Source organism: Heteronotia binoei, chromosome 3 (genome assembly GCF_032191835.1).
Source record: "Heteronotia binoei isolate CCM8104 ecotype False Entrance Well chromosome 3, APGP_CSIRO_Hbin_v1, whole genome shotgun sequence".
Taxonomy (NCBI): Eukaryota; Metazoa; Chordata; class Lepidosauria; order Squamata; family Gekkonidae; genus Heteronotia; species Heteronotia binoei.
Window position 1 is genome coordinate 149,980,810 of NC_083225.1, and position 27,777 is coordinate 150,008,586.

At 40.9% G+C, this 27,777-nt stretch overlaps 3 protein-coding genes across 3 annotated transcripts; 2 read left to right on the plus strand and 1 right to left on the minus strand.

Annotated features, from left to right (window-relative positions):
- Positions 1 to 330: 330 nt before the first annotated feature.
- Positions 331 to 4,850, plus strand: LOC132568624 (apovitellenin-1-like). The gene is made up of 3 exons (XM_060234637.1): positions 331 to 473; positions 1,869 to 2,031; positions 3,269 to 4,850. Exons 1-3 carry the CDS (start codon positions 416 to 418, stop codon positions 3,360 to 3,362), a joined length of 315 nt encoding a protein of 104 aa, XP_060090620.1. The 5' UTR covers positions 331 to 415; the 3' UTR covers positions 3,363 to 4,850.
- A 6,296-nt stretch (positions 4,851 to 11,146) lies between these two features.
- GPR15 (G protein-coupled receptor 15) lies at positions 11,147 to 12,226 on the minus strand. Its single transcript, XM_060235164.1, has one exon. It carries the CDS (start codon positions 12,224 to 12,226, stop codon positions 11,147 to 11,149), a length of 1,080 nt encoding a protein of 359 aa, XP_060091147.1.
- Positions 12,227 to 21,581: 9,355 nt separating this feature from the next.
- On the plus strand, positions 21,582 to 27,215 carry CLDND1 (claudin domain containing 1). The gene is made up of 5 exons (XM_060234638.1): positions 21,582 to 21,714; positions 23,752 to 24,053; positions 25,415 to 25,519; positions 26,663 to 26,800; positions 26,921 to 27,215. Exons 2-5 carry the CDS (start codon positions 23,765 to 23,767, stop codon positions 27,139 to 27,141), a joined length of 753 nt encoding a protein of 250 aa, XP_060090621.1. The 5' UTR covers positions 21,582 to 21,714; positions 23,752 to 23,764; the 3' UTR covers positions 27,142 to 27,215.
- The last annotated feature ends 562 nt before the right edge of the window (positions 27,216 to 27,777 follow it).

Below are 27,777 nucleotides of genomic sequence, written 5' to 3' on the forward strand. Positions count from 1 at the left end.
GTCTGAAAGTGTTCTGTGTGTCTTGCAGTTCTATTTCTCAATAATGTAGTTTTTCAGAATTTAGAACTTAGTACGCTCTAGCAAAGATCGAGCATCCCCACTAAATTACATATTAGCCAAGTAGGTTTGTTTGAGAGATATGTACCATTTTCTTATCTCTCTTAACTGATGTTCACAACTAAGTGGGGGGGGGGGGAGTTTTGTATCTATTAAATAAAAACAGTTGAAGGACAAAAATGTACTTGCCACATTCAGTACCCTGTAGGTAAGTGTGGGATGTCTTGTCTGCATACCTTCTTGTCTATACCAACGCGGTATTCGATATTTGTTTTCTTTCCAAATGAGTTTAATATTTTCTTCTTGCAGGACTTAAGAAACTGTATCATCGAGCTGCACTGAGGCTGTGTTAGAAATCATGCTTTGCTCCAAAGCAGTTGTCTGTCTGATTCTTCTGCTTGGCAGTACACTGACTGGTAATATCAAAGATCCTTAAGGTTACCTTCAGTATACTTTGCTTGCTAAGCATAAGTTCACCCTCACTAAAAATAGGACCTAACATTAACACTGGAATGTGCAATTTACTGTCATCACTGAGCCTGGTTACTGATAAACTAAACACAGCTGAACCAGTTCAATCCCTTTCCTAATAATCCCTAAAATCGAGTTTGCCTTTTTCTCTGCTGCAGCACACTGGGTTGACGCTTTCATTGAGTGACGTGAGGCAGAATTTGCCATTTTAGGCTCTACTGTTGCTATGTAATTTTAGTTTTTAATATTTTAAATTGGTTTTTGTTTTTATGATGTAACCCCCCCTCCGAGCCTGTTCTACGGGAAGAGCAGGCTAAAAATCAAATTTAAAAATACCCACTACAACTACAAGATCTTTTTTTCCCTCTCAGACTCAGCAAATTTAGGCCCTATTAGTCTATAGTTGAAGTTGGGGGGGGGGGGGGGTGTCCCAATGCACATCACCTTACACTTGCCAACATTTAGCTTCATTTGCCACATTATTGTCCATTCAACCAATTTGCGGAGATTCCCTTGGAGCTCTTCATGGTCAGCTGTGGTTTTCCTCATTCTGAATAATTTTGCGTCGTCTGCAAAATTTGGCCACTATACAATTCACCCTATTTTGTGTTCTATATATTAGAAAGTAATGTTTTAGACTTTTGTCATAGGTCAGGATCAAGCAGTGTTGAGGCCATAAAGGTAACATAAGTGGCCCTATAGCATTATCAAAAAAGGATTTAGGATGGTGGGGAGGCTGCATTTACTGGCACCATATATCTGAAGTCCTAAACTGTGGTTTATTGAGATTTTGCATAGATCTAATTTTGCTTTGCTAAATTCTACATAGCGAATTTGGTGCTACAAAGGGACTTCTACCCAGATCTAAACACCAGATTGCCAAACTGCTTCCTAATGTAGAGTTGTAGCAGTTCACTACTGATTCAGGTGGTAAGGCATTCTCTTATCTCATAGTGTGATTATGCTCGCTGTTCACCCACCTGCTGCAGGTAAACCCCTGTACTTAAGAAACTAAAGAGCAGGAGAACATATGACCCTGCAGTGGCCTCTACAGTGATGCTCTAGAAATTTCTGAACACCTCTGTGGTCTTTACCATACAGATTTGGAGAAATTCTTAGAGCATCACCTGGAAGTGACATTGCATCCTCCCCAGGCACCACCCTCATAATCTCCTAGCATTTGCTAAGGGATGCCAGCACCATAACTGTGATAAATCCTAAGAAGGTTATGTCTCCAGGATGCTCCTGCAATATTTGGGAAATATTTGCATCTTCCTGTGAACTAAATTGTAGAAGAAAATTGGTTTGTCTTACTTTATTTTTTCCTTTGCCATCTGCAGAAGTTGGTGCTAAGGCCATCTCAAAGAGGCATGTCCGTCGTGACTGGTTGATCTTGCCTGATGCAATTGCATTTTATGTATATAAGGCTGTGGACACAATGTCCCCTAAATCTGCAGAGGTGGTGGCAAAAGCTGTTCAGACTCCACTAATTCTTGATACAAGGTATGATGACAAAAGGAGTTTCTTCCTTTGTGGGACCTCTGAAAGATCATGATCAGGGAATACAGGGATAAGTGTAATTTGAGTTTCACAGTAGCAGTGTTGTATATTTGGGATGCCTTTCTTCAAGGTAATAAGGCCAAGTCTCTGTGCTGGATCTGATTGTGTGAAAATGTTTCTGATAGCCTCTGCCTCCATCACTGTGCTTCCCTTGCCTGAAACTATTAGGAAAATGAGGTGCATAGCATTTTTGAGAGAAGGGCTGCATGTGGGGCTTTTTTGGTAGAAAAAGCCCATCAGGGATCCATTTGCATATTAGGCCACACCTCTGATGTCACCATTGTTTCATATAGGGCTTTGTTGTAGAAAAAGCCCAGCAATAATTCATTTGCATATTAGACCACATCCCATGATGCCAAGTCAGCCAAAACTGCGTTCCTGTGCATTCCTGCTCAAAAACAAAAAAGTCCTGGCTGTATGTAATCCTTACCAGCCACAATCTGCTACCTGGATTTCTATTTCTTTAGAATAAATACTGTGGATGCTGCTTAGTAGTCAGCAGCAGTGTCAAACAAACATAGAAGCAGGTAGCTGACAAATTATGTCAGATTTTCTTCTGGAGAAAGAAGAGGGCATTGTTTGACCACTGAAATGGCTACAGCTGCAGATTGTGTGACCCATGTGGATAAACAGCCACACAGTGTTCACAGTTAGAAATGGAACTGGGGGAAATAAAGTAAAAAGCTAGTTTTTGTTAGTCTAAAGGCATTTCAAAAACTTAACTATTTTAGGCCTTATCTCAACAAATTGCATAGAAATATGTCCTCTAGTACTAAGGAGGAGGATCCAAAACTGTATAAACCCTAGCAGATCTCTATCTCTCTAGTCGCAACCAACCTTAAATTCTGTTGGTGGTATTCTAGGTTTTTGGCTCCTGATCTTGTACTCTTGTTGAAGGAACACTGAAGAATTAACAGATTCTCCTGAAGAAGCCTGTTAGTGAAATGCATAGGGAATTTTTAGTTGAGAATTTGCTCCATTTACTTGCCCCATTGGCCTCGACCTTATTTTTTTACTCTAGTTTTTTCCACATTCACATCTGTCTTCCTGAGAATAGAATATAGAGGGAAATTCCAGAACCCTGTTACTATCCTACTGGTTTATGCACACTAACACCTATATATAACAATTTCTGCTTGAGAATTAACGTATTGTCTCCTGTTGTGCCTGTGTCTTACAGGAATTTCCTGATACAGACTACAGCTCAAATCACTGTGAAAGCTGAAGAAGCATGGGCAAAAGTGGTGGAGAAAGTGTCTGGCTTCTGGCAGTAGCAGAAGAAAGAACAAGAACAGCAATAAGGCCAGATCAAGCTTAGGGTTCTGTCATATGTATTTACCCTCTTGAGAAATCAATTGGGTGAACTTTCTCTATCATGCCACTAGAGGGAGAAAACAATCCAACTTCAGTCAGGACAACCTCCAAAAGGCTTATTTGTTAAATCCATAAAATGCAAATATACGGAGGGTCACTCACTTCACATGTGATGGCTTGCACGATATCCAATGCAAGTGTTTGTTTTTGTTCTCCAATCTGTGCATTCATAGCAAAATACACTTTGCTTGCTACTTCAGAGACGATAGGCATACTTTCCCTTGATTAACAAAATAGGAGTCAAGTGCACCTTTAAGACCAACTTAGTTTTATTCAGAACGTAAGCTTTTGTATGCTCTCTAAGCACACTTCATCAGATGAGGAATCAGGTACAGTGAGCAAAGCCACACATAGCTGGTAGTCAGTGGCTCAGAATGCAAACTGGTACAAATTTAAGATCCAATGACAGTATAGTAAAATCTTAGACCATTTTCACACAAAGCTTACCACGCGGTCACGTTCCTGTTCTCTCCACAGCGTCCGTCAGATTTCCCACTATCTGCGCCGGAGTTACTAGAAGTGCCACGGCTTTTGCATAGCAAACATAAACCGCTAAAACCCAGTTTATGTTTGCTACGCAAAAGCCGCGGCACTTCCTGTAACTCCAGCACAGATAGTGGGAAATCCGACGGACGCTGCGGAGAGAACAGGAACGTGACTGCGTGGTAAGCTGTGTGCAAAAACAGTATTAAATCTGTATTTAAGCCGCCCTGAGCCTGTTAGGGGAGGGCGGGATATAAATCTGATAAAATAAATAAATAAAATTAAGCTGGTCTTAAAGGTGCAACTTGACTCCTATTTTGTTCTACTACTTCAGACCAACACAGCTGACTACTTGGATCTTTTCCTTGATGAGTTCAAGGAGATGAGTTCTATGTAAGAAAGATGAGATTAGTTCCACATAAGAAAATTACACGAGTTTTACGTGAGAAAGTTATTACATATGAAGCAGCCATTAGGGGATGGCCCAGGCTAGCCTGCATGTGCATGTGCTCATCACACACACAGACTTCTGCAGAGCCTGATCCTAAACTTCTTTTTATGGGATTTGTATGGCATAGTGGTGAGAGTATCAGACAAGGATATGAGAAACCCAGGTTGAACCCCCACTCTGCCCCACACCCTCAGCCTCATCTATACCAGAGTGGCTCTTGGGAGCATAAAATGGAAAGAGGAGGAAAGATGTTGTAAGCCGCTTTGGATCCACATTGGTAAGAAAAGCAGGATATAAATATCCAGATAAATAACACGCCTTATTCTGTGAAATCTGTATCTTGGAATGGTTCATTTAAAATGGGGAGAGAGGGACATGATTTGGTGCCTTAACTTTTAAGATTTTTTTTCAGCTTTATAAAATGTGATTTGTATTAAAATGGTTTTGAGATTTACTTAGTTTGTATTTTTACTTCCTAAGGTCCTTTAGGATGTCATATTTTCATACTTCTTCAACCACAGAGGCCAGAAACTCTGAAACAAACAACCCAGAAACACTCAAAACTGTGGGGTTTCACATTGTGTAAGAGATACTGGCCAAACTTACATAGTTTCATTTCCCTGTTCTGGGTATTAGTCAATGCTGTTGTGCACCCAGATCCTGATTTGCTTTGATGTTGCTAACTTCAGAGCAATGGGTTAAGTAGGCAGTGGTTCCTAAAGTGTGATGCCTTGTAAAAAGAAAAACTCAAACCTTATTGAATAAAGTATCCACAGTCAAGGTTAAAGAAGAAAGTGTCAAAGCAGGATTGCAGCTGAACATCAAAAAAGACAAAAGTAATGATTACTGGGGAGTTATACTATTTTAAGGCTGATGGTGAAGAAATTGAAATAGTTGGAGATATTCTATTCTGTCCCCAGGAAATCAGGGAAGGACAGCCTTGAAGGAGCTTAAAAAGATTCTTAAGTGCAATGATGTGTCACTAGCAACCAAGATAATTCCTGCCATAGTCTTCCTCATTACTATGTTATAAGTGTGAAAGTTGGACAATGAATAAAGCTCAACAGGAAGAAAGTTGATTCCTTTAAAATGCGGCATTGGACAAGAATTTTACAGATACCATGGCCACCAAAAAATCCAAATAAGTGGGTTGTGATCAAATCAAGGTTGAACTCTCCCTAGAAACTAAAATGTACAATTCTGGTCACCACACCTCAAAAAAGATATTATAGCATTTTTAAAAGTGCAGAAAACAGCAACTAGAATGATTTGGAACTCAACACTTTCCCTATGAAGAAAGGTTAAATCGCTTGGAGCTCTTTAGCTTGGAGAAACATCGACTGAAGGGTACCATGATAGAGGTTTACAAGATTATGCATGGGATAGAGAAGGTAGAGAAAGAAGTATTTTTCTCCCTTTCTCACAATACAAGAACTCGTGGGCACTCAATGAAATTGCTGAGCAGTCGGGTTAGAATGGATAAAAGGAAGTACTTCACCCAAAGGATGATTAACACATGGAATTCACTGCCGCAGGAGATGGTGGAAGCTACAAGCATAGATTGCTTTAACAGGGGATTGGATAAACATATAGAGCAGAGGTCCATCAGAGGCTATTAGCCATAGTGTATTGTTGGAACTCTCTGTCTGGGGCAGTGATGCTCTGTATTCTTAGTGCTTGGGGAGGGGGCAACAGTGAGATGGCTTCTAGTGTCCTGGCCCCACAGATGAACCTCCTGATGGAACCTGTGTTTTTTGGCCACTGTGTGACGCAGAGTGTTGGACTGGATGGGCCATTGGCCTGCTCCAACATGGCTTCTCTTATGTTCTTATGAGTAAACTGAGGCTATTGTGTTTGGTCACTTTATGAGAAGACAAGAGTTATGGGAAAAGACAATAATGCTAGGAAAAGCTGAAGGCAGCAGAAAAATAAGACCCAGTGGTTTAACTTTATAAAGGAAGCCATGGTCCCCATATTGTCAAGACCTGAGTAAGGCTAATAGGATATTTTGGAGGACATTAATTCATAAAGTTGCTATTATTCAGAAGTTTGTTGGCACTTAACACACTCAGGTATCCATGCCCATTAAAATAAAGTTCAGTGGTAGCTGTACAGAGGTCTAGGGCAGGGGTGTCAAAAATCCAGCCCACGGGCCAGAACCATCCCACCCAAGGCTTTAATTAGGCCTGCAGGACCCTTTTATTTCCCCTTCCTCCTCCTGTCCCCACCCTTTGAAGTTCAGAGGCTGTCTAAGTTCCTAGCTCCTTCTGCCTTGTCTTTGCTAACTGCAGCAGCAAGCAAAGCTGCAAAGAACATGCAGAGTGGATTTCCCATTAAGGTTTCTGCACACAAATAGATAGGGCCCAGAGATATTAATAGAAAATCCATATTTTGCCATCTTCTAGGCGTGGAGGTGGAGCAGGTGTCACTAGGGTGTGTGTACGGCGGAGCAGGTGTCACTAGGATGTGTGTATGGGAGAGGTATTTGTGAATTTCCTACATTGTGCAGGGGGTGGCACTAGATGACCCTGGAGGTGCCTTCCAATTCTATATAAGGGTTTCTAGTGTCCTGCCCCTACTGATGGACCTCCTGATGGCACCTGGTTTTTTTGGCCACTGTGTGACACAGAGTGTTGGACTGAATGGGCCATTGGCCTGATCCAACATGGCTTCTCTTATGTTCTTATGACAGATGGACTCACATTCTAGCTGTATCTGGAGAACTGAGCAGTGACTCATGAAAGCTCAAACCTGCCACAAATTTTATTAGCTTTTAAGGTGCTAGTCTACAGTAATTGTAAAGATGTGGCTTTTGGCAGGCCAGAAGAACATGATTATTCATGCTAATTGATGTGGGTCAGTGAATGATGTGTGTCTTTTGGGGAAAAATATACCTATGGAAGGTCAGGCTGTGGTGAATCAGGATGCAAAATTGGTGCATGCAGGAAGCCTGATCACCAGATGTACTCTTGTCACTTCTTTGGTTGGCCTAGGCAACAGAACTGGTCAATATTTTTTCTGTGACAGGATCAGCTAGGTATCAGTAAAATAAACTTCTCTGATGAAACCATAGTTAAAGTTTATTAGTACTGAAGAAGCAAGAGCCAATCTATGCATGAACAGCCTTGCCAGGAATGAGAGGTGAAAAAGTTGCAGTATGGTGGTAGTTATAGAGCATTTGTGTGGGTAAATTCTGGCGCTTCTCCCTCCCACCTTCAAGATGTTCAAACTCATTCCCACCAAGTATCATAACAGTGAGTGTATTCTCAGTCCAGTCCAAGGTCATGACAGTTAGGAAGAGATCTGCTCAAGGGTCTGGAAGCTGGTTGCGTTAGTAACATAATGGAGCAAGCGCAGGTTACACAAATTCTAAGTTAGCTGCAAAAGTAGAAACGTTCCCCTCCCCATCCATACAGACATCAGAAATACAATGCATTTTAAAAACAGAATGGTAGGCACCCCTGCTTGTTTTCTAATTCCCATTATTTTAGTGTCTTTCAAAAACACTCTACATGATTATGTTTTCTGGAATATGTGGACTTTCCCCCCTTTGTATGGTTTCTTTCCATCTTCTCCCACCAGGCTTGATTGCACCTCATTGAGACAGTTGGAAAATGCTTTTTGCCTTTTTTGAAAAAGAATCAAGCTACTGTTCATGAGAAAAAAACACCTTTCAAGCAATGAGTATTTCTCTGTTGCAATGTGATATTAGTCAATGCCTGTCTCCATGTTACAAGATTACTCATAGTTTGGCTGCAGTTGACTCAGATTTAATTCTGAGACCACTGCTATACTCTAGTCAGGGGGGAAACCCCCGATTCTCACTAAAATTTCTCACACTCTTCCATATTTCTTCCAACACATTCCTGTTGTATAGAACAGCTACATCTACTCTATATGAAATACAGCCTCAGCTCAGACCTAGACAACAGCTCTGCTTGCTCTTGGTCACCACTGCCCCCCCAAGACACCTGAACACTAGGGGCTTTCTTGGAAATGGAAAAGGCCAGTCCCCCATTCTTGGATTCCTGACGGCTTTGATGCAGAGTAAGGAAAATGAACAGTGATATCCTCTGCTTTTAACCCTTCTTATCTGGTAAGAAGAAAGTCAATCATCTCCTTTGCTGGGAGGGAGCTGAGCTATGCTTGCACTCTTTACCATTAAGCAATGTGCAATGTCTCTTTTTTGATCTGCTTTCGCTAGTATCATTCATTATATTCTCCTCAGAGCACTGCAGATTGAGTTACATTCAGTGTACAGAGCTATGCATTTGATTTTTTTTTACCTGCTTTGCAGAGCTGGAAGAGACCCAGGGCTCCTGACTGTAATATGCCCAAAGCAAAGAACAGACACATTGTCTAATGTAATGCACAGTGTGTTGGATTGGGAGACCCCGGTTCAAATCCCCATGAAAGCTTACTGGGTAAACTTGTGCTGGTCACACTTTCAGCCTAACCTAGGCTAGCTCACAGGGCTGTTGTGAGGATAAAACGAAGATTGGAAGAGCAATGTTGTAAACTGTTTTGGGTCCCTATTGAGGAGAAAAGCAAGGAATAAATCTTGGAATTAATTGATTAAAGTTAATTAGTGGACCAAACTATATACTTCAAGGAAACGCAATATCACTGATGTTGCCAATGTGACATTGGAGAAATTCATTCAGATACTGTAGTCAGTCTGAGCTTGAAGATACACAGAATCCTTCTGCCAGCAAATATGTAATTGAATATCTCTGTACAACACCCAATTCTTATTTCTTAAGAACTAGGTAATTCTTAAGATCACTGGCACAGTGAGGTAGGAGGGAGACATTCCTAACATTGAGAGACCACAACAGAGGCTTCTGTTGTGCTTTGTTCTTGTTTGCAGTGGCATCACATCATTTTGCCTACTACAGTGCCAGCCGAAAGATTTAATTTCAAACCACTGCCCAAGTTTCAGTTGTGACCACACAAAAAAAATGCCATTCAGCTTGGTTTTCCTTTGCTTCATCTTGTGACTAAAAGAAGACATAAGCCACGTAATATGGACTTTTGTAGTCAGCATAAACACACTTTTATTTCTCATCTGGTAAAGCATGGCGTAAAATTTCATTTGATCTGAAAAATATCTAAATATCAAGCATGCTGGAATCCTAAACAAATTGAGCAATAAACCTTACTAAAAATAGTGACTTACTTCCAAGTCATCATGAATGGCAGCCAATTTTGTATAAAACTCTTTGGTGACACAGACAAATACACATCATTCAACTAAGAAGGCAATTATGCTAAATAATTTATTCTACCAAGATTGGACGGTATTGTGTGGTGTAAAACTAACTGGACAAGTTTGCAAGTTTGAAAAACTAGCCTTTTGTTTCTATTCTGTATTATTTAAGCATCTTTTAAATATGTGTTTATTGCATTTAGGGAGTTCACAAGGCAGGGACAGAAGAGAGCAGGCTGACAGTTGAGTTGCGTATTACTCAGTTCCTCCATGTGATTTTGTATTTGGCCATGACCACACTGAGAAAGGATAGTGTGAATTAAATTTATCTTTTTACAGCAGTCACAAAATGACTGTTGTCTTATTGTTTATATAGCCAAGTTCACACCAAGGGCAGAAAGGCTGTTTAATTTGCAGAAGTTCTTGGTGGGTCATTGCCCTGAACGATTGCTGACAACAGGGAGCAAGCAGAGTCAAGCCCCATTGTAAGTTTTGTTTCCACCTAACAAAAATTGCCAGAAGCCCGACATTTACAATTAATGGTAACTTGTAAACTAATTTTATTCACATAATGAGATAATACTTAATCTCTGTCTGAGTAACATGCAAGACTGAAAGAAACATCTACTTCTGACAGAATTCCCCAACATTGACTCTGAAGTCAACAGATTTGTTTTCTGTAGATCCCTTGTTTAAAAACAGTGCATAAGTAGAAATTTGAATTTCTAGTGGTTCATTTTGTAGTTTTCTACATCTTGAGAATATACAAATATCAAGTAATAATTACTTAAACGCTTATAGAAAAAAAATTATTTATGTATTTTAGTTACAAAAGACTTCCCACCAACTAACATTATTCTAACACATTTATAATTTTTTATCATTCATAATGTGAAGCAAAGAAGAGCAAACATTGAGAGGAAAATGAAGTGAAGGAGTTTGCAAGGATCAAACTATTCAGTATTACAACAAAAAATGAAAAAGAGAGGGAATTTATCATACAAATAACGCATTCTGAACTAATTTCTCTATGGTAATAGCATGTACAAATTTTCATTGCAAGCTCTCCCTTGAATTAAAAGAACAAGATCTGATTCAGGTCAGTTGCTCCGTAGTTCATAATAATTTCACTGACCTGCTTATGATCCTCTATGATTTCCTCTTATTAGTTTTTAAGTGGCCTTCAGGAACTTATCATTATAATAATTACAGAGTATATTCCAATAAAACCTCACATTTAACTATACAGTTAAAGGTAATTGACATGACAAAGTACTAGAACAAACTACAAAAGCTTATACACAGAGTTAAACTTGGTTGGTCTTAAAGGTACTACTGGACTCAAACTTTGTTCTATTGCTTCAAAGAAACATGGCTGCCCACTTGAATTTATGACCCATACTATGATGTTACAGTCCTTCTCTTATGGGTTCTCACTAATCCTTTATCTTTAAGTATGCTCATTTTGTTCTTTCACCTCCATCATTTTTTTTACCCCTTCTGCCTTGTGTGGGGTGGATCTCTCAGAATTATGGCTCTTCTCAGAGCGACAGTGACCTCCTCCTCCTCCTAGATACATCTTCTCCATGGACAGTCAAGGAGTAGCTGAGGCGTGTGTCTGTGGAATCGGAACTGGTGCCAAGGCTGCTGGCCTTCACGCATGGAAGCATGCATTGCATCATGGCCCTACGAATGTAGTCATCAAAAAAGTAGTAGATGAGAGGGTTTGTGCAGCTGTTGGCAAATGCAAAAGGGCCACTCAGTTCCATGCCCAGGTAGGCAACTTTGTAGGTAAGACAGAAAGGTGGCTTTAGTTCCTGAATGCCGGACACCACGGACAGAAATTTAAAAATGTTGTAAGGGGCCCAGGAGAACACAAAGGCAATCACCACAATGAAGACAACTTTGATGGATTTCTTCAGCTTTTTGTTATGCTTTCCAGATTTCTTACAATGTATACAGAGTTTCCTGGTGATGGAGCAGTAAAACAGCAAGATGCTCAAGAGCGGTAAAAAGAAGGCCAAAATTATCTGCAAAAGTGACCCAATCTGATTAATGAACGTGGCTTTCTTGTCTTCACAGTATGTGTTGTCATTGTAGTTCCCCAGTTCTCTGGAGAGAAGGGTAGGCAATCCGAGCAGGCATGACAGAATCCAGACAGAGATGCAAAGGGTGACAGAATGGAGCTTTGTTCTGATCCTTCTGGCCACTGATGGATGCATGATGGCGAGATACCGGTCGGCACTCATACAAGTGAGAAGGAAAATACTGCAGTACATGTTGACTGAGATGATGTAGGAACTGCCTTTGCAGATGAACAAGCCTGACCTCCACAGCCCTGAGAATATCTCTTTGTCTACCCAAAAGGGCAAGGTGATAAGAAAAACAAAATCAGAGGCTGCCAAATTGACAATGAAAATGTCAATCAGCCTCTGGATACGCCGCTTGAAGATCAGGGCTCCCATCAGAAGGGTGTTGCCAACAATCCCTACCAGAAACACACTGGCATATAGAGCAGGCAGGAAAATATCTTTGTAAGGCAGCAGCACAGCTGGACAGTTGTTGTCTGCAGCCTCTGTGCTAAAAAAATCATCATAATAGTTGACAGTTGATCCTTCCATCTCTGAGTGATGCCTGTGAAGGAGTCTTCTGTATTGCTGTGTATTCTCAGTGCAACAGGCAACAGTTTTGATCTTTCCGTCCCCTTTTGATGACTTTACAGATGGCAAGGAAATCCTATAATGCAGAAGTCACAAACTGACCTCTCATTAGTACTGTAAATGCCTTGCAGAAAATGGGAGGGCCTGATTGCATTTGACCAATCTGCTTGTTTCATTCTAAATATACTTTAAATTTTATCTTCCTGCTGCATTTGACTATAAAAAAGCTTGGGGGTGATTTCCTTGAATTTTGAAAGATGAAGATAAGTTTCTTTGCAAATGAAATATTTCAAATGAGAAGATTTTGAGGTTACAGAGGTTGTAGAAAGCAGGAAGTTGTAAATTCTCCTTCTTTTGAGGAGTTATTGTCATTTAAATAACGGTTTACCTGTCCAGTATGTTGTTCTAAGACTGGGAGGAGGGTTGTTCCCACAGCTTGCAACTGGCATTTTACAGGGATTTTTTTTTTTAATCTAAAACAAGGCAGTTTTGTCTTGCCTCCTCAGCTTTGTTTGCAGTAAAAATTTATACTCTACATATATAGTTGTGGTACTGAGCTTCACTCTAGCCTTTAATATAACTTATTTTTATTGCTCTTAAAACAGTATCTTGCCTTTGAATTTTCTTGGAAGTTTGCTCTGTTTGCCCTATTATCATTTGCTTACCTTGTTTGTCTTTTTGTCAATCCATGCTATTTGTAACTCTTCTTCAACACCACATTTCAAATGAATCAGCTTTCTTCCTGGTAGCTTTCTTCATTGTCCAGTTTTCACACTCATACATAGTAATGGGGGGAATTATAGCATGAATTATCTTCATAGTGGTTGCCAGATAATTGCGTTTAAGAATAGTTTCTAGTTCCTTTGTGGCTATCCTTCCCAGTCTCAGTCTCCTTCTGATTTCTTGGTTGCAGTCTCCCTTTTGGTTGACGATGGAGCCATGAAAAGCTATGATTGGTTTTAAAAGAAATGAGTGTGCCACATTTGATTTTTTTTAACATTTTAATTTGATTTTTAAGACATAACAGTTGTAAATAAAAATAAAAATAGTAAATATAAATGATCAGTAACACTTGACTGACAAGTTCAACAGGAGGCATCAGGCCTAGTGTCTTCCATGGTGGCACTGGGGCTCTCCCAGCTTGTATTGGGTCTCAATGACTAAGCAAACCACATGCTGGATCTGATCTTTGGCACAGGGATGGATATGGATCTGACAGCAAAAGCTGAGGTGGTCAGATCATCTCAACCTGAAGGCCTGGTTGAGTGTCTCTGCCCTGCCATCTAGGCAGTGAGCAGATTTATGAAATCCTAGCTCTTGTCTGGCACAATTGTTTAATTAGGTCTTTAATCACTCTGAGAACACAAAATGTTAGAAATTCAGCTATCAGCTATGTGGTTTTCATGAGCTTTTTTGAGGATAAAGTCTTGTTGCTCCACCACAACCTGGCCAGTGTCGATATAATTTGTGAACTGGAGGCCCCTTGGCTGCCTTTGGATTCTATATTTGACAACTTCAGCCAACTCTCACAGACCAATGTTGACAGGATTCTGGGTGCTGTCAGGCAGACTACATGCCTCTTAGACCCGTGTCCCTTGTGGTTGGTGAAGGCCAGTGGCAAAGGAAGTCAGGTTGCCCTGCTAGACATTATTAATCTATCCCTGGGTTCAGGGGTCTGCCTGGAGGGAATGAAAAAGGCTGTGGTTGAACAGCTCCTGAAGAAACCAGCTTTGGATTCCATGGAACCTTCCAATTACTGCTCAATCTCGAATCCTCTCTCTGATTTTGTTTAACATATGCACGCACCCCTTCACCAAATTGGTGCAGAGTTTCAGATTAGGTTATCACCAGTACACTGATGACACCCAGCTATATCTGTTGATGGGCGACCAGTGAGATACCACCCCAGCAAATCTGGCTGAGGATCTGGAGGCTGTGGTGGGATGACTTAAACTGAGCTGACTGAGACTGAATCTGATTAAGATGGAGGTTCTATGGTTGGGGAAGGAGGGCTCAGAGTTGGGGGTCAGTGTTTCTTCTAAGCTTAGTGTGAGCTAGCTCAGTTTTTAAACCTCTGGCTCACACGTTTTTGTCTTAGCTCAGGAAGGATGGCCCTAGAGCAAAGTAATTTATGCAGTAGCCAAATTGCTCCCTCACAACTTTGATGCCAGCAACTCACGAAGTAGAATTTTTGCTAACAAGACTTAGAGGGAGCATTGGCTGAAGTGCTGACTCTCAGCTCTTGACGGTATGCCCTTGACACTGACACCAACTGTCAAGAGCCTGGGTGTGAATCTGGATGCCTCCTTATCAGTGGAGGCCCAGATCGTAAATGTTGCCAGGCTGGCATTTTTCCAAGTATGCCAGGTCAGACATCTGGCCCCCTTACTTGTCTTGCTCTGACTTCGCCACTGTAATCCATGAAGTGGTCACCTCCAGACAGGACTACTATAATTCGCTCTATATGGGGCTACCCCCGAATTTGACCTGGAAACTCCAGCTGATCCAGAGTGCAGCAATGTGAGTCCTAATGGGTGCACCATGCACCGAACACATCCAACCTCCTGTACTTCATGAGCTGCACTGGCTTCCAATGGAGTATTGGTCAGGTTCAAGATTATAGTATTATTAACCTTTAAAGCCCTATATGTTGAGCGACCCACATATCTTTGGGACCACCTCTCCTGGTATTCCTCCCCCCACCCAAAGGGCATTATGCTCTGCTGATAAGAACCTGCTGGAGGTCCCCAGCTTGAGAGACCTCCTCTGTCCTCACCCCGGAAATTTTCAGCCCTGGCCCCAACCTGGTGGAACTCTCTGCCAATTAACACCACAGTTCTGTGGGGCTTGCAAGGCAGAAATGTTCTGCCAGGCATTTGATTGAGGACAGTAGTGGCTCATTCCTGCTTTCCCTGCCTCTCTTTCTTCTCCTGTCTTCCCTCCCCCACCCCAACCCCAGCAAGACAGCTTTACAGCCATTTGATTGGTATTAATTGTATTTTATGATTATAACCTTTTATTGTGTTTTATGAATATTTTGATGTACACCGCCCTGAGCCTTATCCTACAAAAGAAGGTAGTTTAAACACTGAGATAAAGGAATGAATGAATTTCCTATTCCATATATGGAGACAAAGCAGGAATCAAGTATCACCTTTAAGACCAACCAATTTTTATTCAGAACGTAAGCTTTCGTACGCTCACTTAAGCATACTTCATCAGACGAAGGGATCAGGTATACCTTATCCCCTCGTCTGAAGGGTGCTTAAGAGAGCGCACGGAAGCTTACGTTCTGAATAAAAAATAAAAATCCTGAATAAAAAAATTAAAATCCTGCTTTGTTCTACTGCTTCAGACCAACCCAGCTGCCCACTTTGATCTATATATATGGAGATAGTTTCTTTTTTTTCCTAAATGGAATGTAGATTGTTCTTTGACACTTTGGTAAGAGCTTAACATCCACCACTATAAAGTAATAAAGTAGCCATTTGCCTCTTTTTTTTTTGTTTACTGTGGTGAAGTCTGCAATGTGAAAAAAAAAATAATTCACAGCAGTCTTAGAATGTTCCCCACCCTGCCCACTGGGGGAACTGATATCTCTTGTCTGGAGATGAATTGTAAATCTGGAGGCCCAGGAAACACAATTTAGGAAACCAAGTCTTTTAGGCTGCTGGAACTAGCTGCCTGGCCAATGGGATCCAGATGCTATCCCACTCTAAGGCATAGTTGAAAGTACCTCCAGTCACTGGGGATCTGGGACAGTAAACTTTGTCCACAGGTAAAGAGGGACAGAGGGAGTGTTCCCAGGGATTAAATCCCCTCTAGAATTAGTCATGCCCCACCCCCTGCTGTTCAGGCTTTCAGTTGCTGTCCACATGACTGGATCTCTGTTGCCTGGAGATCAATTGTAATCCCAGGAGATCGCCATCACCACTTGGAGGTTGGAAGCTCTAGCTGTACAAGAGCCACTTTTTATTGAGCTGACATATTTTACACATATCACTTATTTATTAAGAAACTAATTACAAATTAAACAAAGGAACAATATTTATCGTGTTATAACAATAAACCCTCTGATAATGTATAGCCTTATGTGTTTTTGTTATATTTGTCATTTTGATTTACTCTAATGTGTAAAAAAATTATAAACAAACCTTACCAGCCAATCGCAAAACTACAATATCCTATACAAGCCACCAGTTAACTGAGCAGACAGCTCTTTGAAGGAGATGCGTGTCTGTTACGCCTGCGGATATTCCTGCCCTCTTGGACGTCACACAGGGAACTACAATTCCCAAGATGCTCAGGAATAACACCGCCCATCTGCTTTTTCTTAGCGCGGTCGATATTGCTCGAACTACAAGTTCCAGGATGCTTAGCGAAAGAGTGTTCCGAGGAAGCATCTTTCCCTCTTTCAACACCGAATGATTGCTGAGAGTGGGAGGTGGAAACAGCGCCCTGCGTTTCGAAGGGGGCTGTATGTCAGGAGGAGGATGGGAGGTGAGTACCGATGGGCCTTGCTGGGTCGTGGGGAGCCCGTGGTGGGGACTGGGGGCAGAGCAGGGGAAGGGACGGAGAAGTGGCTTTTTGGAGGTGCCTAAGCTCCATGACCTACATTTTAATGGGCTACTACAGTCCTTATACAGAGTACCAAATGAACAGAAGAAATACCCTCCCATGCCATACTTCGGGTCATTGTTTCAGTCCAGCAATTCGATAGAGCACCCAGATGTTTATGTGCCTTTTTTGTATACCGATCCTAAAATAGAAGCATCCTACCTTTTCCCGTGTTTTTAAAATCGTATTTTTATATTGAATATAAAAGCATCAAGCAAATACATGAATAAAGTGTGGGGATTAAGGGGACGGGTTTAGATGGAATAGGGAAATAGAGAGGTGGGTTTTGGTATACCACCTGATTGTGTAAAGGATTAAGCTGTCGCAAGACATATTTCTGTTATCTTATTTTTATTACACTTTCCCTGGAGATGATCCCTGGCTTATATGATTAGTAAGCAAAATACACTTTAGAACGTGAATGGATTTTCTGTTCCAGCCTAGTGACAAACACATTCTTTCTCAGATGCCGGCTTTTTATCAAAGAAAGTGTTGTTTCCACGGTTGTTATAAAAGTCTGGCTACAACAATGGGGCCATCCTGATAACATTCTCCAAAGGAAGGAAACAGTGGTCTGGCCCTTTATTGAACTGCTGCTTTATTGAATTGCTGCTGGAAATTAACTTGTGTTAAAATCACACTGTAGGCTGACTTATACAGTAATGTTCTGCTGTATTTCTCAACAGAAAAAAGTAATGGGTTACAAAATGGTCAGTTGAAGACCCCCCCCCCCCCCCGCCTTGTGTTCCTGAAATCAAAATGAGCAGAAATCTGAACTTTTAGTTCCAAATGTACTTCATAATCAGGACCGGATCTACATGTGTTTTTTTTGGGGGGGGGGGATTAAAAAATGACATCCCCTTATGGGCCATTCTATCTTATGGTCCCATAGAATACAATAGACTCCATACCCAATTTGGCGCCACCGCCTCCATCAGCACCCAGGGCAAGCACCCCCCTCTGCCCCCCCCCCCCCAGATCCAGCCCTGTTCATAATGATACAACTTTACTAGTAAAACTGGATTAACAAGAGGTTCAGAAACTTGGCTTCAGTATGAGAATGTATTTACTGATACTTTAAATACCTCGTGGTAGTCTTTTTTTCCTGCATATCCTAAAATTTATTCAGTTTACATGATTGAATGATCTGCTGGTGCAAATTCATGAATGATGTATCCCTCATTTAAACTTGTTTTATACTAAAAGATATAAGATTAGGTTATTCTATTTGGTTGTTGGCTATGCAATCTGTTTTTTGTAACCAAGATTGTGGAATAGATTGTATGTAAAATGAACATCATTAATTTGCACAAACTGAAATTTGCTTCACCTTGCCACCCTCCCAAACTAATTAAAATCCACCCTTAATGCTGCTGTGTGCTCTGGGGACATTATTGTGGAAGCAATACCTTGTTAAAGCTGCTGAGTTTTTCCATCTTTCTTCGCAGAAGAGCAATGTTAGGTAGTCACCCTGGTGGGAACAGATAAGCTCTGGGTGTTTTTGTTTGTTTGTTTTTTTGAGGTTGCTGTGATGAAAATAATCTTACATTGCAGAAATCCTGGGCATCCTTACTTGGCAGCAAATTTCTCTAAAGCAGATTAGGTTTATTGCCAAATAATTGTGCTTGAATTGGGATGCTGCTGGAAATTAACTTGTGTTAAAATCACACTGTAGGCTGACTTATACAGTAATGTTCTGCTGTATTTCTCAACAAGATCATGTTCTTATGCATGTTGTCTTGGGGAGGGAAGTATTGTGAGAACTCTGCAATGATACATGCAGTTTTTACACTGCCAAAAGATATTTTCTTCATCTGGTGACATGTGTGCATGAAAATGCTCACATGGGGAAGAAAAATCAGTGTGTGGAACATGAATCAACCTTTAGTTCCAAGAAAACTAGTGCTGAACATTTTCATCTAAAAATAATTACGTAAGTTCATGAGAAGTGGAATGACTTATGAGCTACTAAACCAAGAGTACAATGTTTGACCTCAAAAAGATACTTTCCCACAGTTCTTTATTTACAAAGGAAAGCCGTCTTTCACTCAGCATTTATGCTGGAGGGCCATTGACTCATTTTTAGAGTGAAGTGTAGAGTTCACATGCTTACATTCTAATTTAATTCTTTCTCAGGCTATTTAAAAAAGGAGCTTTGCTAAATTTTGTAAAAACAAAAATCAAAGGATTGATTATCTACTCTAAGCTTGGCATATCAGTAATACCTAGTAGTATCAAGAAGGTGAGGTATGCCTTCCTTTCACCCTCGAAGTTTGCCTTTCTTTAGTCTTTCTCTGAGACATCAGCCAACCACAACTGAAGATGCACTATTTAGTGTGCTGGTGCTGACAGGTTAACAAACTTTATGGGGGGGGGGGGTTAAGACCCTATGCTGTTCTCAGGTACAAAGTCTAACAAAATGTGAGCTCACACAGTCCTGGGTTTAGATCATTCCTATCCTTGTCTCATGTTTCAGGTTTTCAGTGCATGCAGATATAACCTATCACAGCAGTGATTACTGGATGATGGGGCAGTGAGGTGTCCTTGTGTATTGAAAATTCAGGACATAGCTTAGCATAGTGGGTTGTGATTTCAGAAGATCCTGGTTCAGATCTTGTCTCAGGGAGGCACTCTACAGCTGGACACAGGCAAGCCTTCCCCTTCCATCTGTACTTGTTCAGTTTATTTGAGTACATGATCTGCTGAAAAAGTATTAATACAAACAATAAAAACTACCATATACAATATCAAGATTTATGTGCCATTGTAATCCAGCATTCCAAATTCTCGCATACATTTCACAGTAGTAGGGTCAGTTATTTGAAGACTCAACCATCTGCTTTCATACTGCATATGCCATTATATGATATTTTGTTACAAGTAATTTCTTTAGAGGAATCTGAAAGGAAAAGAGAAGTGTAGAATTGCTCTGATCTTCCTGGGGAATTTATTAAAATCAGAGTAATATATTGGGAATGTATATAATTATTGTCGGGACTGTGGAATAATATGTGATTAACTGTCCCAACCTTTCCCGTTTGACAAGGGCAAACCTATAAGGAATGCAAAGATATCTGCCTTCCAGAAAAGCTGAGGGCAAGGCATTGAAACGTGCCAAAGTGAAGGTTTTCAGGTACTTAGGAATCTCAAAGGCAGTGAGATAGTATGCAATATTGCAGTAGAGTACAGCTGTAAACAGGTCCTATGTAAGGGGGTGGGGAAAAGCCATACTCCTTTGACAGTTCTTTGACAGTAATTTTCCTTTGACAGTTCTTAGCCAGCTTGTCCATCTGCAATAAAGCTTCTTGTCCAGCCTTACAGGATTGTTACAAAGATTTGTAGCAACTGTTGTTAATAACTTCATCACACATCCAACCTCTACTGTCAATGCATGTTTTAGCTCACTATCACAGTGAGGTGAATTGACTCTGCCTTGGTCACTGTATTTGAGGGGTGACTTCTCCCCTTAAAACAGGTCACCTGGTGTCTAGCATGTAGCATAGCTTGCTTGTTTGGTTATTTGTTTTGCTATGTCTATTTCTTGTCTATGCCACTTCCTCTGTAATAGACACAGGGTGATGATGACTTGGGAGTGAAGACTCAACACTTCCCTCGTGCACAAACTATTGGATGGATGAAACTTGATGATCAATTTCTCTGAAGAGCTCATGTTTTCCTGATTCAGAATGTGCAGATCACTAGTTCTTTGGAAGTCCAAGCCTATTAGTTACCATGATGCTGAAAAACATGCTTAAACATTGAACTTGTTGCCGTTTGAAAGGGTTTTGTCTGGTATGCTTAATGTCTGCATAGATCTGGCATCAGAAGGTCCCTGACAGTCCTAGAACTGTAAGGCTTTGATTGTCCCCATACTGATATCGTCTGATGACAGTTCTTTAGCTTATAAGGGTTTCTGTTGAATAATAATTTTGCCATTGGACAGAATAATGGAATGGATCTAATTAAAAACAGACTTCATTATGGCTTGTGAATAGTCAAGGCACAACAAAAGATAGGTTTGCAGGAATGAAGTTTTATTTATACTTTGTTTAAAGAGCCATGGAAATAGCAGTCTTGAGGTAACCCAGCATCCTTGGTGGTTTCAGAAGGCTGTTTTTGTTCTCCCCTAAACTCATTTTACAGATGGTCCTTTAATTCACACCGATGCTATCGTTTTATTTCTGTTATTGGCTGCATATTCAAGTAATAAACAAATACTGGTTTATTTTCTCCCATTTGAACTACTACCATTTAGGTCTCCCACCACCATCAGTCCTTCAAATACAGTTACATTGTAGTTGCAAGCCTTATAGTGTGATCCTTTGCATAGTTACTCCAGTCTAAACTCACTGAAATAAGTGGGTTTGACTTGTAGTTAACTGGGCATACATTGCATGATTGCAGTACAATCCTAAACAGTCATACCCATCTATACACATAGAATGGTGTTACTCTCTTTAGGATTGCACTGTTAATGTCTTTTGGACTGTTTATAACATCAGCTTCCAGTCTTCTGGTATTATTAAGATAAGCTCTGACTGCCTCCACCCTTTATCTCTGTGCTCATCTCTTTAACCACCTGCTATTTCGCAAAGGCTTCTTTCCCATACACTCCCTTTAATTCCTTTGCAGACTCCAGACAATGTTCAGGCTTTCACTTGTCTCTTCACTTTTACTTTCTTTTAAAAGAACTAGTCCTGCTTTTAGGTCAGCTTAATGCTCTGCCATGTGTTGCATTAACTTGCAGTTTACTTGCTCCACAGGTCAGTGATTATGAAGAACCAAGAACATTGCTGTGATACTTGAAACGCATCTTCTTGGAGAGAAAGAAGGTATTTGAGGGTGTGGATTAAAACATGAAAGGATTTAATTGTTGGCCAGTATAGTGAGCCTGTCTACAACTCACTGCATTCTGCTTCTGAAAGAGATGGTGACCAACTATGGCTAAGAACGTGAGCTAGGAAGTGACTGGGACAAATCTCAACAACTTCAAACACTCTGGGAGGCTTCAGGCAAGCCCTCATCTACAATGTAAAGATAATTCTCACACAACTAAAACAGGGCTTTTAAAGGGATTACTGAGATCAGATATGTGAAGTTTTTAAAAAAAACACCTTGAAGCAGTATGTAAATGTTAAGATGTGTCACTTTTTGTTGCATGTAATTGACATATTTCAATAGATTGTGTTTAATCTATGTGCATGAACTGGTTCATGAGCCAAAATTTGGCATGAACTTGGCCCAATTCAGAGTCCCCAAACCCATGTTCAGGAAAGGTACCTTTCCCAAATATTTACTGGACTTTTGTCTGGTTTGGCTGTTTGGGTCATTTAAACCTAACAGCTGAGCAGTGCAAGTCCGCAGATCACCTATTAGGTTTAAATGGCTGTAAGCCATTTCAGCAGAGGATTTTGCTTTCCCATGCTTGGAAGCGGTGGGAAGCTTAACAGATTGGTGAAGTGGCTGGAAATGGCTGAAACAGCCACCCCGCTGTTAGAGAGAAATGGTTTTTTTTTTTAGCAGGAATGCAGTTCCAGCTGGCTTTGTGTCAGGGGGTGTGGCTTAATATGAAAATGAGTTCCTGCTGGGCTTTTTTGTAGAAAAACAATGTGCAAAACAATGGTGACATCAGGATGTGTGGCCTAATATGCAAATGAGTTCCAAAAAAGCCCTGCTGCCAGCCATTTAAAACTAACAGCGGGGCAGGTCTGCCTGTCAGCTGTTAGGTTTAAATGGCTGTGAGCCATTAAACCTGTCCATTTTGCTCCCCCCTGCTTTGAAGTGAGGGGAAGTTAAATGGACTGGTTAAATAGCTGCCAGCCATTTAACCTCTCCCAGGCAATCCCCCTCTTTCTCCCAGCTGCAGCTCACCATGGCCAGGAGAAAGGGGGACCCAAGCTGGCTGGTTCAGTTTGGGATGTTTTTGGTTCAGTTCAGAGTTCCAAACCAAACCAGAATTTTAAGTTTGTGCTCATCCCTACTGGTAATATTTTGAAAGTGTAGTTTTAGATGTGAATAGTATGACAGAGCTTTATAGACACACATAAGAATTTACAAAATATAAGTTTTATGTATTTATTTTTAAAAGTTACACCTCACTTTACCTCTGCAAATTAAGAAGGCTGAAAGAATATCAAAAACTGCAAGGATGTAAATGTCTTAAGCAACCAGTTAAAACCAAATATAGAATTAAAATACGTAGTTAAAATTCAACTCACCAAGTTTTTACAAAGCCATTTTGCCCTCTGGGAAAAAACCAGTCTTACAGACCTTCTTGAATGTGGTACATGAAGGTACCTGCTGCACCTGTTCTCATAGGCCATTCCAGAGGAATGAACTTACCACAGGAAAAGCTTGTTACATTACTGATGCCAAAATGCACAGACTATCTGAGGAGCATAATACAAGCCTGTTGCTTCTTCCTGTGTCATAGCTTAAGTAGCTTGACCAGTAGCTCTGCTGGGCTGTTAGCCCAGAAGGAATTATTGTTTATCCTGGCTGGCTTTTACTACATGCATGTTCCAGATCTGAGGGACTAGGCAGTATTGACAGTAACATCCTTTGTGTGTTGTTTACGGCTGTTCTGTATTCATCAGTGCCATTGTTCTTATTTTCAACGTTGATTGTTTTAGTGATCTCTTTGATTGTTTTTATTGGCCAGAATGGTAAAGTAAAAGATATGCTTTGGTTACTTGCATACTGAATTACACACACATTGGAAGGGGAAAAGGGAAAGCAACAGGTGTTGTTTACCTGTTGGGAGGGTATGGCTGAAAGATAATTGGAAAGGCATAAGCCCTTATCAGACTTTGATTATTATTGTTCATTGCTTGACTCTTTCTCCCCTCTTCCCCTCCCATTGTCAACAGCAGTTGAGATAGCATGATGGACAACCGTTTTGCCACTGCTCTGGTAATTGCCTGTGTGCTCAGCCTTATCTCCACCATCTACATGGCAGCCTCAATTGGCACAGACTTTTGGTATGAGTATCGCAACCCATCACCTCCTGAGAATAACAGTGAACCTAACAAGGCCTCTTGGGAAGAATTCATTTCTGAAGATGCAGATGAAAAGACATACATGGATGCACTCTTCCAGTGGAATGGCACCATCGGGCTGTGGCGGAGGTGCATCACAACAACAGAGAACTCTTACTGGTACAACTCTCCAGGTAAACATGCTCCAAATAAGCTCTCTAAATGCTTTCTCTGGGTACCCTGTTAAGTCACTCCTGTGTGTCGCATTAACCCGTTAGGTGCCATGTTGGTTTAACATGTTTAAGCTGCACATGCAAGCCAATGATCCTCAACAGCAGTCCAGTTTTTCTTTGTACCCTGTGATTGTAATCAATTGGGTTACTGTGGGAGTATGGAATTGTCCCTAGAGATGCACAGCCATTATTTCTGTCACATTTCCAGACCTCCCCACATTGACTTAAACTAGTTTGTAGAATCATTTGTTTCCTGTTTTATTCTTCAGCCACTGGAGCTAAATTCAACTGCAGATATTCTAGTACAAAAGAAGTTGGGGTGGGGGACTTTACACACCTCTTCTCTTCTTTTGACTGAAATGCAGAGAAATGTGGAAGTTTAAAATGCAAATATGGAAGGTGCAATTTATTCCTCCTGATGCAGTCAAATTTTAGTCAACTACAGCAAAAAAGATTTATTTTCTAAGCTCTGTTTTTGCATCTGGCTGATGGAGTCCATGAGGGAAATGTTTTGTACCTCTGGTTCTGGAGGAGTTCTCATACTATGGAGCAAGTGCAGTGCAATCCTATGCAAAGTTACTTCGTTGGTTCAAATGTGAGATAGCCTAGGTTTGCACTGTTGGACTCCAGACAGCTTTCCATCTAAGTTGTACAAGCCATTTGCATTGACTTCTACTCCTGTATTTAAATTGACTTTTTAAAAAGCGGTGAAATTAGGGTGTCTTCTGCCTTTGCAGCTGGCTGATGGTGTCCATAATGTGTTTTCCGCCTCTAGTTACAGAGCAGTTTTCATATGCCACAGAACAAAAACATCTTTATCCTGCCGTTCCACCAAGAAACTGAGGCTAGCATACTTTCTAATAAAGATTCTGCCTCACCATATCTGGTTATTTTTGAATATTGTGAGGAGGCACAATAAATATTCTTCATGGTGGGAAGAAAAAACAACCGCACAGTAGGTGGGGAGTAGATTTCCCCCACAAAGAGTTTTAAACTTCTCCTTTTCGCACTAAATATACTTTGCTTAATTTCAGCAAACTTCCTCTTGCAAATCTCTTTCTGACAGGTTCGATGAACACCAAGCATGGGTGTCAAGCATTTTTATTTCATATTTGACATTGTTAAATGGACTAGTTTATATTTGAATTATTCAAACATATGTATTTTGCCCAGCTCTGCCCTATATCTTAACTATAGATCAAGAGGGCTTGGACTATTGTCAAGCAGAAGGCAGAAAGCCACTTTCCAGGTAATCTGGTTATGAATAATGATAGTAAAACACATAAAACCCTAATTAAGGTTATTTCTTTTCTTTTTGGAAGGTGAGACAGTGACAAAGTGCATCAGTTTTTCCCTCTCAGACCAGTTCATGGAAAAATATAAGGAACCTGGGAATCATAACAGTGGCAGTGACCTGAACCGTACCTGTAAGTAGGATTTTTTTTTCCTTTAGTGGACAAAAAGTGGTGTTGGGAATGCAGCTTTATAAAGCCATTTACAGAACTGTGCAATATTATTTTTGTACTTAGCATAGCTGAAAAGCTACAGTTCATGGGCTGTATGTGCCAGTTTGGTGTAGTGGTTAAGTGCGTGGACTTTGGGGGAAATGGGTTTGATTCCCCATTCCTCCATTTGCAGCTGCTGAAATGGCCTTGTGTTAGCCATAGCTCTTGAGAGCTGTCCTTGAAAGGTTAGCTTCTGTGAGAGCTCTCTTAGCCCCACCTACCTCACAGGGTGTCTGTTGTGTGTGGGGGGGAGGCAAAAGAATATTGTAAGCCACTCTGAGATTCAGAGTGAAGGGCGGGATATAAATCTTGTATGGCAAATAAGTTCTTGGAACTTCAGTTGAGTCTCCCACTGTTGTCATGGAGGCTGTGGCTCTTTCACACTGAGGCAGCAAGAGTTCCATAAAATATGGCATGGGAATACACTGTTCTCGGTATTTCCCTGCCCACCAGCTGTGGTCTTCAGCTTGCCCTCTTCTAGGTGTTCTCTCACTGCCTGGCATCATGCTTCATCTGAAATCACTCCCATTTTAAGAAACAGCTTCCCTGAGGGGCACTTTCAGTAGGTGATGTGTGGCTGTTTTATTCTTCATAGCTTTTAATACAGTTTAAATTGGAAACAGAGTGGTAAAGCTGCAGTACTGCAGTCTAAGCTTTCTGTTCGATGCTGGTGGAAGCTGGGTTTTCAGGTAGCCAGCACGAGGTTGAATCAGCCTTCCGAGGTCGGTAAAATGAGTACCCAACTTGCTGGGGGGAAAGTGTAGATGACTGGGGAAGGCAATGGCAAACCACCCCGTAAAAAGTCTGCCGTGAAAATGTGATGCGACATCACCCCAGAGTCGGAAACAGCTGGTGCTTGCACAGGGGACTACTTTTACTTTTTTAAAAATTGGAGGTGTTTTATGATATTAAGAGTGAGTTGTGCTTTTATTGTTAAATTGGATGCTTTTAATTCTGTATTGTAACCTTCCTTGAGCCATGAAGAAAGATGGGGTATAAATGTTTTAATACATAAAGCTCCTGAATATATATTACTAATTACAAAAAGTTACTATCTTATTTCAGACTTGTGGCGTCTGCAGTTCCTCCTGCCCTTTGTCAGCCTTGGTCTGATGTGCTTTGGGGCTCTTATTGGGCTCTGTGCTTGTGCCTGTCGTAGTCTCTACCCTGCCATTGCCACTGGAGTCCTCCACCTCCTAGCAGGTGAGTTTCTCTTGCACAGTTGATCCCTTTGCTTTGTAATGAAATATAGGTGTCTTAATAATGGGGAGCCAAGAATCTGATGCTATTGCATGACCCCCTGTTATGTCATTCCTTCTCCAGGTCTGTGCACACTTGGTTCCATCTGCTGCTACGTCGCTGGAATTGAGCTGCTCCACCAGAAGCTGCCCCCTCCCGAGGGCGTGCAAGGCCAGTTTGGCTGGTCCTTCTGTCTTGCCTGCGTCTCTGCCCCTTTGCAGTTCATGGCTGCTGCCCTCTTCATCTGGGCTGCACGCACTAACAGGAAGGAATTCACACTCTTAAAAGCATACCGGGTGGCATAGTGGGATATTTTTAATTGCTGCTCAAACCTCTGACTTCCATGTTCAATTTCTCTCCCTCCCCCACTTCCTTTTAATTAGTCAGGTATCTGTTTTACAGAGTGCACGTTTCTTGCCAGTGGAAGTTAAATGGTCTGCAGGTGTTCAAGTTAAAAGACTTTTTGGAGGCCAAATAACCAGGAACAGCCTTTTTTTGCCGGGTGTCAAAAGATTTTAACAAATGTTTAACTCTTTTTAAATATATATATATATATATATATATATATATATATATATATATATATATATATATATATATATATATATATATATATATTTAAAAAATTGGGTCTGACTTACCCCAAGCTACTGATTTTTTTCCACAGCTAAAAAAATGCAGAGAACAGCATGAGAGAACAAGAAAGAAAATGTGATTATGTCAACTTTGACAGTATATAAGTACTGTAACGATTGGACGATGAATCAATGCAGCCCTTTTTTCACAGATCCAGCCACCATGGTATTTCCATATAGTTCATTGTTATATTTTCCCCTCTGCACCATATTCCTTATCAACGTTATGGCCCTGGTTTATTGCAGAAAGGCTGCTAACCAGCCATCAGCTTCCCAATTTCTGTGAACTGTCAGAATTGTTTTTCT

Bases quoted from the DNA above. Each gene is read 5' to 3' on its own strand.
- LOC132568624 (XM_060234637.1), top strand. From the start codon at position 416: ATGCTTTGCTCCAAAGCAGTTGTCTGTCTGATTCTTCTGCTTGGCAGT. The intron at 474-1,868 runs GTAATATCAAAG...TGCCATCTGCAG, and splicing joins GCTTGGCAGTACACTGACTG to AAGTTGGTGCTAAGGCCATC. The intron at 2,032-3,268 runs GTATGATGACAA...TGTGTCTTACAG, and splicing joins CCACTAATTCTTGATACAAG to GAATTTCCTGATACAGACTA.
- GPR15 (XM_060235164.1), bottom strand. From the start codon at position 12,226: ATGGAAGGATCAACTGTCAACTATTATGATGATTTTTTTAGCACAGAG.
- CLDND1 (XM_060234638.1), top strand. From the start codon at position 23,765: ATGATGGACAACCGTTTTGCCACTGCTCTGGTAATTGCCTGTGTGCTC. The intron at 25,520-26,662 runs GTAAGTAGGATT...ATCTTATTTCAG, and splicing joins CAGTGACCTGAACCGTACCT to ACTTGTGGCGTCTGCAGTTC. The intron at 26,801-26,920 runs GTGAGTTTCTCT...TTCCTTCTCCAG, and splicing joins AGTCCTCCACCTCCTAGCAG to GTCTGTGCACACTTGGTTCC.